The sequence below is a fragment of the Myotis brandtii genome, unplaced genomic scaffold (assembly GCF_000412655.1).
Source record: "Myotis brandtii unplaced genomic scaffold, ASM41265v1 scaffold123, whole genome shotgun sequence".
NCBI lineage: Eukaryota > Metazoa > Chordata > Mammalia > Chiroptera > Vespertilionidae > Myotis > Myotis brandtii.
In genome coordinates, this window is record NW_005354291.1 from 13,627,037 (window position 1) to 13,643,576 (window position 16,540).

General features: G+C 39.4%; 1 protein-coding gene across 2 annotated transcripts in view; it reads right to left on the reverse strand.

Annotated features, from left to right (window-relative positions):
* The window catches only part of IL20RA (interleukin 20 receptor, alpha), a 20,115-nt gene extending 10,585 nt beyond the window's left edge, over positions 1-9,530 (reverse strand). The window contains exons 1-2 of one of the 2 annotated variants that reach the window (XM_005859058.2): positions 9,467-9,530; positions 2,218-2,353 (exon numbers count right to left, since the gene is read on the reverse strand). In XM_005859058.2, the coding sequence (XP_005859120.1) occupies positions 2,218-2,294 (77 nt within the window). In that variant the 5' untranslated portion in view covers positions 2,295-2,353; positions 9,467-9,530. Of the gene's footprint in view, positions 1-1,499; positions 1,831-2,217; positions 2,354-9,466 lie in introns of those variants that run through there. The other variant, XM_005859059.2, reaches the window with a different exon arrangement.
* Positions 9,531-16,540: the final 7,010 nt, after the last annotated feature.

Consider the following 16,540-nt stretch of genomic DNA (forward strand, 5'->3'; position numbering starts at 1 on the left):
CACCTCACTTGAGTCCTGCTTTTGCTAGGATGGCCAGAAATCATTTCATTGTCTTAAAGTTCAAGAAGTTCACCAGGATATGTATTGCTATTATTTTTATTATATTTTGCTGGATATAGCATGCATTTATGATATGAAATGCCAGATTATTATCATTATTACCTGGTCAACTATTCCTAACAGCTATAATAGTTTTTTTTTTCTTTTTTAATTCTTACTGATTTCAGAGAGGTAGGCAGAGGGAGAGAGAGATAGAAACATCAATGATGAGAGAGAACCATTGATCGACTGCCTCCTGGATGCCCCACACTGGGGAATGAGCCTGCAACCCAGGAATATGCCCTGACCGGGAATTGAATCTTGCTCTCCTGGTTCATAGGTTGACACTTAAACACTGAGCCATGCCAGCCGGGCTATAATAGGTTTTTAAAGTATATTTAATATTTTTATTTTACATCTTTTCCCTAAGCTCTGCCCACTTGCTTTTTTTAAAAAAAAGTTCTTCCTGTGGTCTTAGAATCTCTTCTTTTGGAAGAGATTGCAACTTCTTCTTTATCATTAGAAACATGTTGCTTATGGGCTCAAATTATGGGCAATTATTTGTATGAATTTTTCTCCTACTTCCATGAGAAAACTTTTCAGAAATTTTTCACTTGTGTTCTTTTTTCCTCTTTCTCTCTTCCAATGATTATGGATAGGTACTGTGCTGGTTTCTTTGGGACTACTGCTCTTATGGGGCCAACTATTTTTATTTATTTTTAAAATATATTTTTATTGATTTCAGAGAGGAAGGGAGAGGAAGAGAGAGAGGGATAGAAACATCAATGATGAGCCCTAACCGGTTTGGCTCAGTGGATAGAGCGTCGACCTGCGGACTGAAACGTCCCAGGTTCAATTCCGGTCAAGGGCATGTACCTTGGTTGCGGGCACATCCCCAGTAGGAGGTGTGTAGGAGGCAGCTGATCAATGTTTCTCTCTCATCAGTGTTTCTAACTCTCTATCCCTCTCCCTTCCTCTCTGTAAAAAATCAATAAAACATATTTAAAAAAAAGAAAAAGAAACATCAATGATGAGAGAAAGTCATTGATCGGCTGACTCCTGCACAACCCCCACTAAGGATTGCACAACTCGGGGCATGTGTCCTTGACTGGAATCAAACCTGGGACCCTTCAGTCCACAGGCCAATGCTCTATCCACTGAACCAAACCAGCTAGGGCTATTTTTAGAATATTAGGTGAATGGGTACAGGAGTGAGGGGTCTGTCACACACCGTATCATGGACTCATGTCATTTCCTTTGACGGGAAGCCTGCCCACCCTCAGGATTTCAACAGGAGGAGGCTGATGTGGCTGATGGCACTTGCCTGGGCTGCCTTCTCTCTCTCCTGTCCTGCTCATTCCCCTTTCTCTTGGGCTGCTTCTGAGCTTCTACATTGGATATATCATTTGAACCTGATTTCACTTTTAGCCCCTCCATCTCTGACATCCTGTGGCACCAACCTGGGGCTCCATGGGGACATTTCCTCAATTTCTGGGGGGTGGAAATCCTTAGATTCCACATCCTTAGACTTAAGCCTCTGAGTACTGTGACATTCATTCTTGTGAAATTATTTTCTGCTGTTGGAGTTTGAGGAGGTATAGGTTTACTTCCAGCTTCTGGGTGGTTTTTTTTTCAGATTTCACAGTATTTGGCTTGTGCACCTCATAAGTCTGTGGCTTGGGGGTTGTGACCATTTCCTTGGTTGTTTTGAAGTTGGACAATGTCTGTCTGATTTGCATTCTTTCTTGCTTGCAATGAGTTTTGAGGGAGAGGTGAAAAGTAAAAATGTCCACTCACTATTATCTTCAACAGGAACAGCTAGTTGTACATAATTCTGTGCTCAGTTTCACTTAAAATGTGCATAATTCCAGTAAGTTTAGACATTTCAGAGATGATGGATTTCTTTATTTGCTCAGCCACAGAATAGTCTTTTGACCAACTTCTTTTCTCCATTTAAATAACTCTCCTTTGCCCCAGCATCCAGTGCTCCTGTCTCCATGAAGAAACTGTTTTCTAATTTAACCTAACAAAGCACAGCAAGAAAAATTTAACATAAAACATCTATTTTTTTTCTTTTCAAATACTTATTTAATACAAAAGATGGCGTATCTTCACACAGTTAATAGGAGTCTGAGTCTTGTGTTTATAAATCAGTCAAAAGGAAAAGAACCAACTTACATGAAATACTGCACAGTGTAAGTCACTTCTACTCCTTGTAGGCCCTCGGGTGGACCCCACTGGAGGACATTCTTCATGTTTATGGATAAGAAGGTGACATTTACAGGCTTAGGCAAACCACCAGGGACACAGGGAACTGAAACAGGAGTAGAGAGAAATCAAGGTCTTAGTGAAGAAAGAGGAAAACATAACCCCTCTGGTAGTGGTGTCCAGTATGGCCTTCCGGTACCGGCGCCCTGTGTATATCCTCCCAAACTGAACCTGAGCGGACACTGACTCACTTCAACCCACAGATTGTGGCAGAAGTGACTCTGGGGCTAAGCCCTAAGGCCTGGCAGCTTCCACTATTTTTAAAAAATAAAATATATTTTTATTGATTTCAGAGAGGAAAGGAGAGAGAGACAAACATCAATGATGAGAAAGAATCATTGACTGGCTGCCTCTTGCACGCAGCCTACTGGGAATCGAGCCTGCAACCCAGGCATGTGCCCTGATCCAGAATCGAACCCAGGACCTTCAGTCTGCAGGCCGACGCTCTATTCACTGAGCCAAACCAGTTAGGGCAGAGCTTCCACTTTTGCCTCTGGGAAGCCCTGAGCTGCCATGTAGAAGTGGGGCTACCTGCTGGGAACTCCATGTGCTGAGGCCATGTAACGAGGGAGAAGTTCAGTTGTCTGGGCTGAGCCCAGCCTTTCAATCAAGGGGCCAGGAGAAACACTGGGCGTTCCAGCCCCACGGAAGCTGCATGAGAGACTTGGAAGGAGACCAGCAAAAGAACCATCCAGCTGTTGCCCCCGTTAACACTCAGAATTGTGAGAAATAATTGTTTTAAACCACTATTTGGGGGTAGTTGGTTATGTACCAGCAGATAACTAAATAATCCCATTATTAGATATAGGAATAAAACTTAGAATTGATGCTGCTGAAAGACCAGAGTTTTAGAACTGATTAGCTTTACTAACAAGTATGTATAAAGCAAGGATTAGAAAAGAAACCAGGAAAAGAAGACAATTTATTTAATCAAACACTGATAAGCTCACATAACTGTGATCTAAGAAAAACTGTATCTGGAGGATTAATTTGTAGAAATCCTCTGTACAGAAAGGATAAAGAATTGAGAAACTCCAAAACAATTAGAAAAGGGCAAAGGGAAAGTGAAGGATAATCTCTTATAAAAAAAAAAATAAGGAAGATCCGTGAGTTAAAATAAGTGAAGAAATTCAGTGGTAACATGTAATAATCAAAATATTAATTTAAACTATTGGAGAGATCATAAAGTATACTGAGTAATAATCAAATTTTATGAAAAACTTATCCCATCACAAATATGCATATTCTAGTCAATGCACTTCAAAAGAATCAAATTTCAGTACTGAAAATCAAAATTAGAAAATAAAATTTAGCTAAGTTACTGCGACCTAGTCCAGTCTTGGCTCAAGTCCCATAATTCCTATATACATAAATTGGAATTCATGTCAGAGAAAGGAATTAGCTTTATGCTTGTGTTAATCCTTGGCTAAGACTAACTCTATACAATGTATTTGAACTTCACAAGCCAAATGAAAAGAAAGAAAAAAAAATTACTTTAAAGTTAAACTTTTTATATGACCCTGATGCTAAAACTAAATAATCTCTTTAATGTGGCAGAGTAACCAAAATATAGACAGTTGAGTGTGTTTGTGTGTGCATGTGTTATATTTGTAATGACTTCTACTTTTAACCTTGATCATTTTTTAATAACTTAGTTTCATTTTTTAAGAAATTAAATACCCAAAGAGAAGCACTATCAACGGATCACTGTGTGGGTATGTGTAGGAGGAGTAAAGAAGATCTCAAAATGACACAGCCTGCCCGATGCCCTTCTTTCATGCCCTTCTATTCTTCTAAGTCTTCGGAACCATACTATATCAACTGGTATTGGCTTTTTCTTGAGGTTATATTCGGTGAGTAATGGTCAATGACTTAATACTGCTCTGTGCTATCACAAGGTTTGAAATTTTAATCATATTTTTGAGGATAAGACAAAGGACATGGGATGGCAGCAGCATGGAGTATAGTATTTCCCAACCTTTCAAAAGTGAGAAACACTTTTAATATAAAAATCCTAACGATATTTCCAGATCTAAAATGCTACATGTGTCCTAGCCAGTTTGGCTCAGGGGATAGAGTTTCGGCCTGCGGACCAGAGGGTTCTGGGTTTGATTCCGGTCAAGGGCATGTATCTCGGTTACAGGCTCCTCCCTGGCCTGAGCCCTGGTCAGGGTGCATGCAGGAGACAACCAATCGATGTGTTTCTCGCACACTGATATTTCTCTCTGTCTTTACCATTTTGTTCTACTCTCTCTAAAAATCAATAAAAAAAATCCTCGGATGATAATTAAAAAAAGATATATATATATATATATACACACACACACACACACACACACATATATAATAAAATAAAAAGCTACATGTGGTTCTACATGTTTAGTTGACACTAACATGTGAGGAGTGGTTAGCATCCTGTAAGAATGAAAATGAAAATAGGCTATGCGTTATAATATCACAGATATAAGGTATTACCAACACATGGTTCCACAGAACTATCTGATAAGGAACTACAGTAGTCTGGTTTGTGACAACTTGAGTTTGGAAATATAAAACATAAGTTAGGCATATTTTCTCACTGTTTAATCTATACAAATCTTTATCTTCTAAAACATTGGTTTCTGTTCATCTTTTAAAATAAGTAAACAATTAGCAGAACTCTCAAGATGCCTAAAACATACCCAAAAAGTTTTAAGCAATAACTTACAATTTAAAAAAAGGATTGCTCATTTTAATTTAATTCAAATTTCTTGGTCACTGTCATGAGGAAACAAAGCAAATTGTTTTGAAATGAACTGTATTCTGGAATGTGCTGCCAATCATTAACATTCCAACAGACATTTTGTTTAATGTTCTGTAATTATTTAAATAATTCTCTAGAAATGCTATGCCAATTATCAAAATTTTGGCAAACTGTGGTAATAATAGGTTAGATAAAGGGAATTAGTAATGTGAAAATAATATTAAAACATTAAGCAATATTTTCATCATGCCATTCTATATTTTGGAAAGAAATTGTGAAATATGCATACATCTCCCCTGCCAAGTCCACATTGTGGGTAAATCATATGTATCACCACAATTTCGATAGCCAGCCTCCAAGATGGCCCTCAGTTACTCCCCCCAGCTGGCATTCCCAGCCTGTCTAGTCCCCTCCCACACAGTATCTGGGTTGGTCTGTATGACCAATAGCATATGACAAAGAAAATGGTACATCATTTCCAAGATTAGGTTATAAAAGACACTGAGGCTTCTATCTTGCTTTCCTCTCATGGATTGAGGTCTCCTTCCAAGAGGCATATTGGTGAGCTTAGAAGTGGGTCCTTCAGATGACTGTAGCCCCAACCTACCACTTGACTATCCTATATAATAAAAGGCTAATATGCAAATCGACTGAACGACGGAAGGACTGGTCACTATGATGCGCACTGACCACCCAGTGGGTAGACGCTAAACACAGGAGCTGCCCCTGGTGGTCAGTGTGCTCGCACAGGAGGAGCACCTCTCAGCCAGAAGCTGGGCTCACGGCTGGCAAGTGCAGCGGTGATGGCAGGAGCCTCTCCTGCATCCACGGCAGTGCTAAGGATGTCTGACTATTGGCTTAGGCCCGCTCCCTACAGGGAGCCATCAGTTGGGCATCCCCAGGATGGGGGCTGAGAGACCCCACTCCAGTGCACTGGGCCTCTAGTACTCTCATGAGAGACCCTGAACCAGAACCACCCAACCAAGCCATCACCAGACTCCTCCTCGGAAACTCTCTGAGAGAATGCTTGTTGTACTCAGCTGCTAAGTTTTGAGGTACCTTGTTACACAGCAATAGATAGCTAATAAAACAAAGATTCTAAAAATAAAAGAAACTAAGATAGTTTAGTCACTAAAATAAAAAATTAAATTAAAAAAAGGAAATTAAACTGGAAGAAAAAAATATGGCCCCTCCATTCCCAATCATGTTATAAATGACTCCTGCTTTAACAATCTTGAAAAGGTGTCCTTTTAAATAGGTCAACTTTTTATTTATAAAGAAAATAAAAAAACCTAGTGAGAAGACTGGATACTTATTAGCCTTTCAGTAGCAAGTAAAGATCACAGCAACATTGTTTTGGATTTTTAAAAAAAAGACAAATTCTTAGTTAAGGTCATTGTAAATACACTGACAAGGATTTCAGTAAATTCTTAGTTAAGGTCATTGTAAATACACTGAGAGTAGTAAATGGCTTTCATAGAAACACTTCCTAATAGATATTACTGTTTTATACACTATTTTTGGGGAAAGAATATCCCAGCTTTTTAGTCCTGCACATTCTTTAAGTGGATCGACATTATCTTTCCAATTGCACAGGCAGAAAAGCTATCAGTTTTGAATCATCCCCTGTCAATCAATCGAAATATCATCCAGGGGCAGCCCCACCATGAAAAAGGAGGAGAGAGGCCAAGATGAGATGGAAGAAGTACAGATGGGCTAGATCCCCTTCTTTGTGAGCCCTGGGAAGGAAGCTAGATTATACCTGAAATTTATTGCTAAAATAGTTCAAGCCAGTATTCATTAAATGGATGCACACTTGGAGGAACAAGGGGCCGTTAGTCTCAAAGATAGTATAGGAGGAGAGCACCAAAATTGTAAAGGCACACAACAGCAGGGCAAGTTAGGATATTGCAGGTAATTTGGTATAGCGAGTATTGAAATTTAGTGGGAGAGTATTGAAGCCTTATCATCAGGAGAAGCCATGGCCTATTTTTATTTTTTTAAAAATATGTTTTTATTGATTTTTTACAGAGAGGAAGGGAGAGAGATAGAGAGTTAGAAACATCGATGAGAGAGAAACATCGATCAGCTGCCTCCTGCACATCTCCCACTGGGGATGTGCCCGCAACCAAGGTACATGCCCTTGACCGGAATCCAACCCGGGACCTTTCAGTCCGCAGGCCGACGCTCTATCCACTGAGCCAAACCGGTTTCGGCCATGGCCTATTTTTAGTTAGAATGGATTACTTCACTGCTGAAGGGAGAAAAGACTGGACGGGGGCAAGACTAGAAGTGGAGAGACCAGTAACACCTAACTCCAGCTGCCCCAGTGAGGCGGGCTGAGCTTGCCCCCAGATGCTGGCTGTGGATATGGGGATGGGTGGGCAGCTCAGAGCTCTATTTACAAAGTAGAAACAACAGGACCTTCTAATGGAGCAGAGCTGCTATGCTGTGAAAGCTAAATTAACAGGTGAGGATTTATCAAGATTTTACCTGTTTTGATGATGCAAAGCCATGATAAAAAATAGAATTAGCACTTTTTCAAAGGGGCGAAATAGGACATTTGAGAAAGAAAAAGAATTGGCAACTAGTACCTTCTTGTGGTTTTTAAATTTTTGCAGTTTGTAGGCACAATGTTTATTTCAAGTTTGGAAAACATAGAGAAGGAATGAATAAACATTCCAGTTGAGGTAAGTCATTTTTCCAACCTGCCTGTACTGATAAGGTAATTTAATGAACACCGGAGTGAAAATATGTTACACCCACACTGATATCAGGAGTCAAGGGCCAATGTATGGGTAACAACAGCATCCCCCCCCCTCCCCCCACACACACACACATAGGTTCAGGGCCAGAAAGTATAACTTTGATTCTCTCTGATAATCCATTGATTTCACATCCCAAATCATAAAGCTGTTCAACTGACACATGTAGTTTCTTCTGAGGATGCTGTACCATTACAACTTTGGTTTGAAACACAAGATTCTTCATGGGCTTGTCTGACCACTCCTTTTGCAATTCTGCCAAATGCGCCATGTTCACAGCCACACCAAATTACCTGCAATATCCTAACTTGCCCTGCTGTTGTGTGCCTTTACAATTTTGGTGCTCTCCTCCTATACTATCTTTTGGACTAAAGACCCCTTGTTCCTCCAGGTGTACATCCATTTAATGAATACTGGCTTGTACTATTTTAGCAACTAAAATATGATGAGACTGTGGTGCTATGTAGGGTATACACAGTCTCCACTAAAGAAAGCAGGCATTTCTGACAACAGTCATCTGGGTAACAGTCTGGTCTTGGAAAAGTTGAACTCAGAAGGCCACACAGAGGGTCAGGACCTCTGGGTTCCCTTTGAGCTCTCTGACCAGAGTATGGGCTTGAGCAATAGAGGGATACTTGAGTGTGTCCCCTTGAATTGTGGGTACTTACAATGGCCTCTGTTATAACAAAGCTGTGAGGGGTCCACAAGGAGATGTCCATTTAATGAACTTCCAAGTAATGATTGTTAGTTATATCTTGTAAGTCCCATCATTTAGCTTAGTGTCCCCTCTCAGTGTTAATTTTCCTTTTGTTATAGCTTGTTATTGAATAATGGAGGCCCAGTGCATGAATTCATGCATGGGTGGGGTCCGGCTGGCCCAGCCCCAATCCGCGGACTGGGGCCGGGCCTGTTTGGAGGAGTAGATGGCAGGAGGTTGGCCAGTGGGCCCACCCCGATCAGGGCCCAATCAGGGCTGGGACAGCTGGGGGGAGGGACCGTGGGTGATTGGCTGGCAGGCCCCACCCCCGATTGGGGTGGAGGGGCTGATTAGGGATGGGGCTGGCCATGGGGAGGGGTTTTGGGCCGGCTGGCCCTGCCCCCAAATGGGGCTGGGGGAGGGGCTGTGGGAGGTTGGCCAGCCAGCCCCACCCCCGATTGGTGTGGGGGGGCTGATAGGGGGTGGAGCTGGCCAGGGGGAAGGGCTGCGGGCCGATCAGGGTGGTGGGGACCCATTGGGGGTGGGGCTGATGGGGGGGAGGAGCTGCAGGAGGTCCGCCGGCTGGCCCCACCCCCGATCAGGCCAGTTCGCTGGCCACAGTGGGCATCGTAGCGACTGGTCATCGGTCGTTCCGGTTGTTCCAGATGCTGGCTTTTTATATAAATAGATTGCAGATGGTGCTTGATAGCATGTAGGGCTTTAAGAGAGACTACTTTTTAAAATAAATGTATTGGAGTTTACCCATCAAAGAGTACCCCTGGGAATGTTCATGATTACCCCCATGGTACTGCTCAGCTCACGGCATTTGAGTCATGCTTCCCTTCAGCTGCAATTATCTTTGGAGATATTTAACAAACATGTAAAACATTCCATTTCATTATTTTATAGTCACACCTCGTTTTTGCCCAACATAGCATTTCCCCGTTTAATTACCCAAGTTCGTTGGAAGTGCCTCTGAATGCTTTTGAAATTAAATCCACATATCAAAGATGAAGATTTGCCACTTAATGGGTTATTCTGGCCAAGGTATACCAGGTTCTACCTGTAACTCTGAAAAAAGGAGATTAAGAAATTCATTGTTGTGAGATTTTTTTGCATAGCCTCCTAAAATACCTATTTTGAAGATACCATCATTAATTTGTATATGTCAGACCTACTGTTTGTTACAAAACCAGTCCTACTACCTTAGTCATTTCTTTATGAATGTCTTCCCTTCCCTTGCCTTTTGAAAATTAGCTTTTTGAGGGCAGGGACTTGATTTTCTCCACATTTTTCTATTTCCAAAGTATCTTGATTGTAATGCATATCATAGTAACTGTGGAAAAGTAAATTGGAATGTGGATTGGAGTATCTACGACTTGATAACTTGCTTCGGAAGGAAAAACATAAAAGAATGAACAGAGTCAAAGACTAATTGGGGCTACTAAAGTACTGGAAAGAATAGCAGTTGGGAACTCCAAATTCAATCAGTAGGTGTTTATTAAATATTGATATACATCATCCAGTTTATTTTTCAAATCATTTTCACAACTTTTTATCTTCACAAAAGTAATGTTAATTATTGCATAACACCTTCATCACTTGAAATTTTCAAAGATAAAAATCAACAAGATAAAAATGTGAGAAAAAATTAATAGAAAAAGTAAGATGTTTAATAATAATTATTTCATAGAGACTTGGAAGAAATTATCTAGTTGTGACTTGAAAATAAGTAACAGTATTGCCTTCTGTTCGTTGTTAATTGCGATTTTGAGGCAAATGAGGTTGGTCATGTGATCTCAGATTTCCAATCAACAAGATGAAGATGGAAGTATACAGTAGCCATCAAAAACACTGTCAGAAAGGTGAAATAGTTTTTAATAGGCTGACTTTTCTCTGTAGTGACAAGTAGATGCTTTGATGTTTTGAAGGAGACTGGGAGTAGAATCAGACCTCTTCAGGGTTGAATTATCTTACCTAATAATAGACAAACATGTAAATTAACCATCCCTCCACTATGCTCACCAGCCAATCAGGAGAGTATGCAAATTAACCCAACAAAGATGGCGGTTAATTTGCATACATAGGGGTGAAGCAGCGGAGCGAAGACTGAAGGCTCCGGCCGGAGCGAAGGCCTGGGTCCCGGGTGCCAGAGGAAAACCGGTGCCGGCAGCCAGAGGAAGGGAAGGCCTATTGCACGAATCTCTTCATGCAACGGGCCTCTAGTACCTTGATAAAGTTGTATTACTAAAGGTAATGAAATGAACAGGGCTGCCACATAAGCCTTGCTGAAGATCAGCTCTTGAGGTACATTCTTGCCACAAAGATGTAAAAAATATACAACAAAAACATTGGTCAAGATAAAAGCAGAGCAACAATGGAGAGACCACCCATGTAGAAGAGCCAAAGACTGACAACAAAGGAACTTATCCAGGAACAACTAGGAGAATGAATCAATTAAGATATTCCCTTTGCTCATGCTCATTAAAGCAAACAGAGCCTTCAAAGGACTGTATTTATGCAGGAAGTGGGAAATAGCACGTAGGACACCAATTCTAACTTAGCAAACCACAGCTGTAACATATGTGCTTTTTGATAATTATTTGTGGTTTGACTCAGTATTTGCAAAGAGCCGCAGACCACAATGATTCTTTGAGGCTGCCAATGACCTTGAGGTCTACAGCTACAAAGGTCCTTACTCCTACCTACCTGGTACCACCCTCAGAAATATCATCCTTTTTATGGTATTTTGCTACTTGTCAGGTTTTGTTTGCTGATCTGTAGTTGTATAGGAAAGAAATGTATGTGTTAAAAAGGAATATTAACTACCTAGTAATTTATGGATAGAATATGATTAAAGCAGAATTTAGCTTTATTTTCTTGCAAATATTTTAAATGAAAAGATATAAATTTATACTGAATTATAAATATTTTGCATAATGTGGCTAGATGGCAGCCTATCCATGACTATTAATCGAATTTATGTGTTTTCCTAAAAGCCTTTGAAGTATTTATTCATAGTAAGACATTTACTTGGATATATTATTTCTTTTCAATGCACAGTTTCTCCTCAAGTAGAGTGAATGTGATGTGATATGACATATATTGGCATCACCCCCCCGCCCCCCCATCCCCAATACACACACACCAGCACTTTTTATAAGTCTCAGTTTAAGGGACCCTTTTCATAGGAAGCTCTGCCTAACCCTTAAATGAGATCAGTTGCCTTGTTCTGTGCTTCTAAATAAGCTTGGTTTCCTCAATTCTGGTATTTATACTTCAACTAGAGGCCCAGTGCACAGGTGGAGTCCCTCGCCTGGCTGGTGATTGGGGCTGATCAGGGCCGTCTCACCCAGTCCCAATTAGGGCCAACTGGGGCTGGCCAGGGGAAGGGGCCATGGGAGGTTGGCTGTGGGAGCGCACTGACCACCAGGGGGCAGGTCCTGCATTGAGTGTCTGCCCCCTGGTGGTCAGTGTGCGTCATAGCTACCGGCCAGCCGTTTGGTCATCCAGTTGTCCGGTCGTAACAGTCACTTAGGCCTTTATATATATAGATGTATTAATCTGTCTGAGACTAAAGGCTCCATGAAGAAAGAGACCTTGTTTTCTTGTTCATCTGAATGCCTAGAACAGTTTCTGAAATGTATGAATGAGTGATACTGTATAAATGAATGAATGGCATTGTATGAATGAATGAACAAAAAGTGCTCAAAATAAGATTATTTTAAAATCATATTGTATCAAGTTATATTTTAACTTTTGAAAACTCAGAATTGATGCATGGGGTATGAAGGTAATTCTTTTCCAATAAATCTGATCATTCACCTCAAACACCTCATTTCCCTATATTATTTGCTCCTGAACTGCATGTGATATTCTATTTTGTGCTTAAAAGCTATGAGCCAATTTTTAAAATAACAAGATAGAGCATTTAGTAGATAGCTTAGTGGACCTTTTACAACCTATATATTTTAATCTAAAATGGAGGAGGAGGGCTGGCTTGGAATTATATGGATAGTTAGCTATAGTATGAATAGAGTCCTTGTTGGAGCAAGAGTGAGGATTTTGTTGTCAAGGTACCCCTCAGAGAAGTAGAGGCAGGAGGAGCCAAACTAAAAGAGCTTTTATATATATATATTTTATTGATTTTTTACAGAGAGGAAGGGAGAGGGATAGAGAGAAACGTCGATGAGAGAGAAAAATCCATCAGCTGCCTCCAGCACACCGCCTACTGGGGATGTGCCCGCAACCAAGGTACATGCCTTTGACCGGAATCGAACCTGGGACCCTTCAGTCTGCAGGCCGATGCTCTATCCACTGAGCCAAACCGGTTAGGCCTAAAAGAGCTTTTAATAGCTAACGCTGGAACAATTTGAGCAGCAGATATAATTGTATTGGATTATAACTCAAAGAATAAAGTAAATGTTTATGAGTTCTTATTGACACATTTAAACAATCAAATAAATAAATAAGTGGGAGAGAAGTTAACAGCTTTTCCTTGCAATAGAATTCCAATTAATATGGAGAAGGAAAGAGGGAAATAAAAAAATCACCATTAGTCATAATAGTTATTGCAGTCAACATTCACTGGTGGATACTAAAATTAGTGGGTATAAGTTTGAGGAGAAACAAGATATTTGCATGATCTCAAAGTATTTTCTCACAAGGTATTTACTAATCACAAAGTGGAAAATATGAACTCTACAGTGAGAAACCCTCCAGACACCACCTTAATTAACCAAGTGATCAAGGTTAATATCACCAGTAAAAAACACATATTGATATCATAAATGCTTTGGTATGCTGCACTGGGAAAGACAACATAATATGGATGGTATGGATGGTATTCTTGTTCAAAAGAAATAACCTCACTCTGATCACGAGGAAACGTCAAACCCAAATTGAGGGACATTCTAAGGAAAAGGTGACTAGAATTCTTCAAAAGTGTCAAGGACCTGGAAGCAAAGAAAGGCCGAGGAACTGTCACAGATGGGAGGAGACGAAGGTGGCATGACAATTAATGTACTAGTAATGTGGGATCCTGGAACAGAAAAGGGGCATTGGTTGGAAAATTGGTGAAATTCAAGCAAGGTCCACAGTTTAGTAAATATATTAAACCACTGTTAATTTACTGGTTCTGAACATTGTACAATGGTTACATAAGATGTGGAAATTGGAGGAAACTAGGTAAGTGATTTATGGGAACTTTATACTATTCCTGCAACTTTTCCGTAAGACTCAAATTAGTTCAAATACAAAGTTTAAAAAATAATAAAAAAAGTTTAATTAGTTAAACTGGAATCATATGTGTATATTAAGTATGTCCTAGAATAATGTCTCGGTAAAATAAAATATCCAATGCTGCTGTTTTTAATATCAAAGAAGAGACACGTCAACAAATACATTCACTGTGTTTATTATAGTATATTAGTTCAAATAAGCATAAATGTAGTAGTAATATTTAGACTGTATTCTAAAGCTCCAAAACTAAAGGTAGGTTCAGTTGTTCATAGACATAATAAACTCTATATATTTTCCCTCTTGGGGGATTTTGGAAAGATTTGGAAATTTTGTTCAAAGTCAACTGTATTTACATATCCAACATAGGAGCACTTAAATATATAAAGCAAATATTAAGGGATATAAGGGGAGAAATTAACAGCAACACAATATTAGTAGGGAACTTTAATACCCCACTCACATCAATGAATTTATCATTCAGACAGAAAAATCAATAAAGAAACATGAGCCTTAAACAATACATTAGAACACATACATTTAATAGCTGTGTACAGAGCATTCCATCCAAAAGCAGCAGAATGCACATTCTTCTCAAATGCACATGGGACCTTCTCCAGGACAGATCATATAGATCAGGCCATAGGACAAGTCTCAATAAATTTAGGAAGATTGAAATAATCTCAAGCATCGTTCTTGAGACTTTTATTCAACATATCATTGGAAAGCCTAGCCACAACAATTGGACAGAAAAAGAAATAACAGGCTTCCAAATTGGACAGGAAGAAGTAAAATTTATTATTTGTGGATGACATGATTTTATATATAGAAAACCCTAAAGGACCCATCAAAAAAGAAAAAAACAACACAAAAAACTGTTAGAACCAAAAAACAAAGTTGCAGGGTACAAAATTAATATTCAAAATTTACACACTAACAATGAACTAGCAGAAAGAAAAATAGGGAAACAATCTATTCTCAATTGGATCAAACCTAGGAATAAATTTAACCAAGGAAGTAAAAGAGCTGTACACTGAAAATTATAAGAAATCAAAGAAAGAAATTAAAGAGGACACAAATAAATGGAAAGTTATTCCATGCTAATGGACTAGGAAAATTAATATTGTTTAAATGTCCATGTTACTCAAAGCAATCTACAGATTCAATGCAATCCCTATCAAAATCATAATGACATTTTTCAGAGAAATAGAATAAACAAATCTAAAATTTGTATGAAACCACAAAAGATCTCAAATAGCCAAAGCAATCTTGAAAAAGAACAAGGCTGAAGGTATCATGCTTCCTGATTTCAAACTATATTGCAAGCTATAATAATCAAAATAGTATGGCATTGGCATATAAACAGACTCTAGATCAACTAGAGGCCCGGTGCACGAAATTTGTGCACTTGTGTGGGAGGGGTACCTCAGCCGGGCCAGTGCCCTCTTACAGTCCAGGAGCCCCTGATTGATTGCTCCGCCGGCCGGTGGCCTGGACCTCCCTCTGCAGGGCGACCGTGGGGTAATGGCGGGGCCCCCAACCAATCGCATTGCACCTGCCTTGGCTGGCCTGGTGCCAGTGGGTGTCATAGCATGGTCATCCAGACGGTCATTCCACTGTTCGGCCATTCAGTCGATTTGCATATTATGCTTTTATTATTATAGATTATTATAGATGGAACAGAATGGAGAGCCCAGAAATAAACCCACACATATATGGTCAATTGTTTTATGACAAAGGAGCCAAGAACATACAATGGGGAAAGAATAGTTTTTTTCAACAAATGATGTTGAGAAAACTAGATAGCCACATGGAAAAGAATTAAACTGGCTCACTATCTTATGCCGTACACAAAAATTAACTCAAATGGATTAAAGACTTGAATGTAACTTCTAGAAAAACACACAAGGTGAGCTCTTTGACACCAATCTTGATTTTTTTTTGGACCTGACACTAAAGGCAAGGGAAACATAAGCAAAACTAAACAAGTGGGACTACATCAAACTAAAAAAAACACCTTTGCACAACAAAGGAAATCATTAACAAAGTGAAAAGGCAACCTAAATGGGAGAAAATATTTGCAAATCAAATACCCAATAAGGGATTAATATAAAAAATATACAATAAACAACTCATACAATTCAATAACAAACAAACAAATGCAAAAAAATAAAGTAAGCAATCCGAACAGACATTTTTCCAAAGAAGACATACAACTGGCCAACAGGCACATGAAAAGATGCTCAACCTCACTAATCATCATGGAAATGCAAATCAAAACCACAATGCGATAACACCTCATATCTGTCAGAATGGTCATTATAAAAAAGACAAGAAATAACAATTGTTAATGAGGATGTGGAGAAAATGGAGCCCTCATGCACTGTTGGTGGGAATGTAAATTGGTGCAGCCACTATAGAAAACAGCACAAAAATTCTTCAAAAAATAAAAAAAAGAGCTACCATATAATCTAGCAACCCCACTTTTGGGTATTTATTCGAAAAGATATAAGTGCCCCTATGTTCATAGCAGAATTATTGACAATAGCCAAGATATGGTAATAACCTGTGTCCACTGATGGTTAAAGAAGATGCAGGGTGTGTGTAATGGAATACTACTCGGCCATAAAAAAGAACAAAATCTTGCTATTTGTGACAATCTGGATGGACCTTGAGGATATTATGCTAAGTGAAATACAAATATTGTATGATTTCACTTATATATGGAATTTTTAAAAGCAAAACAAATGAACAAACAAAACAAAACCAGACTCATAGATACAGAGAACA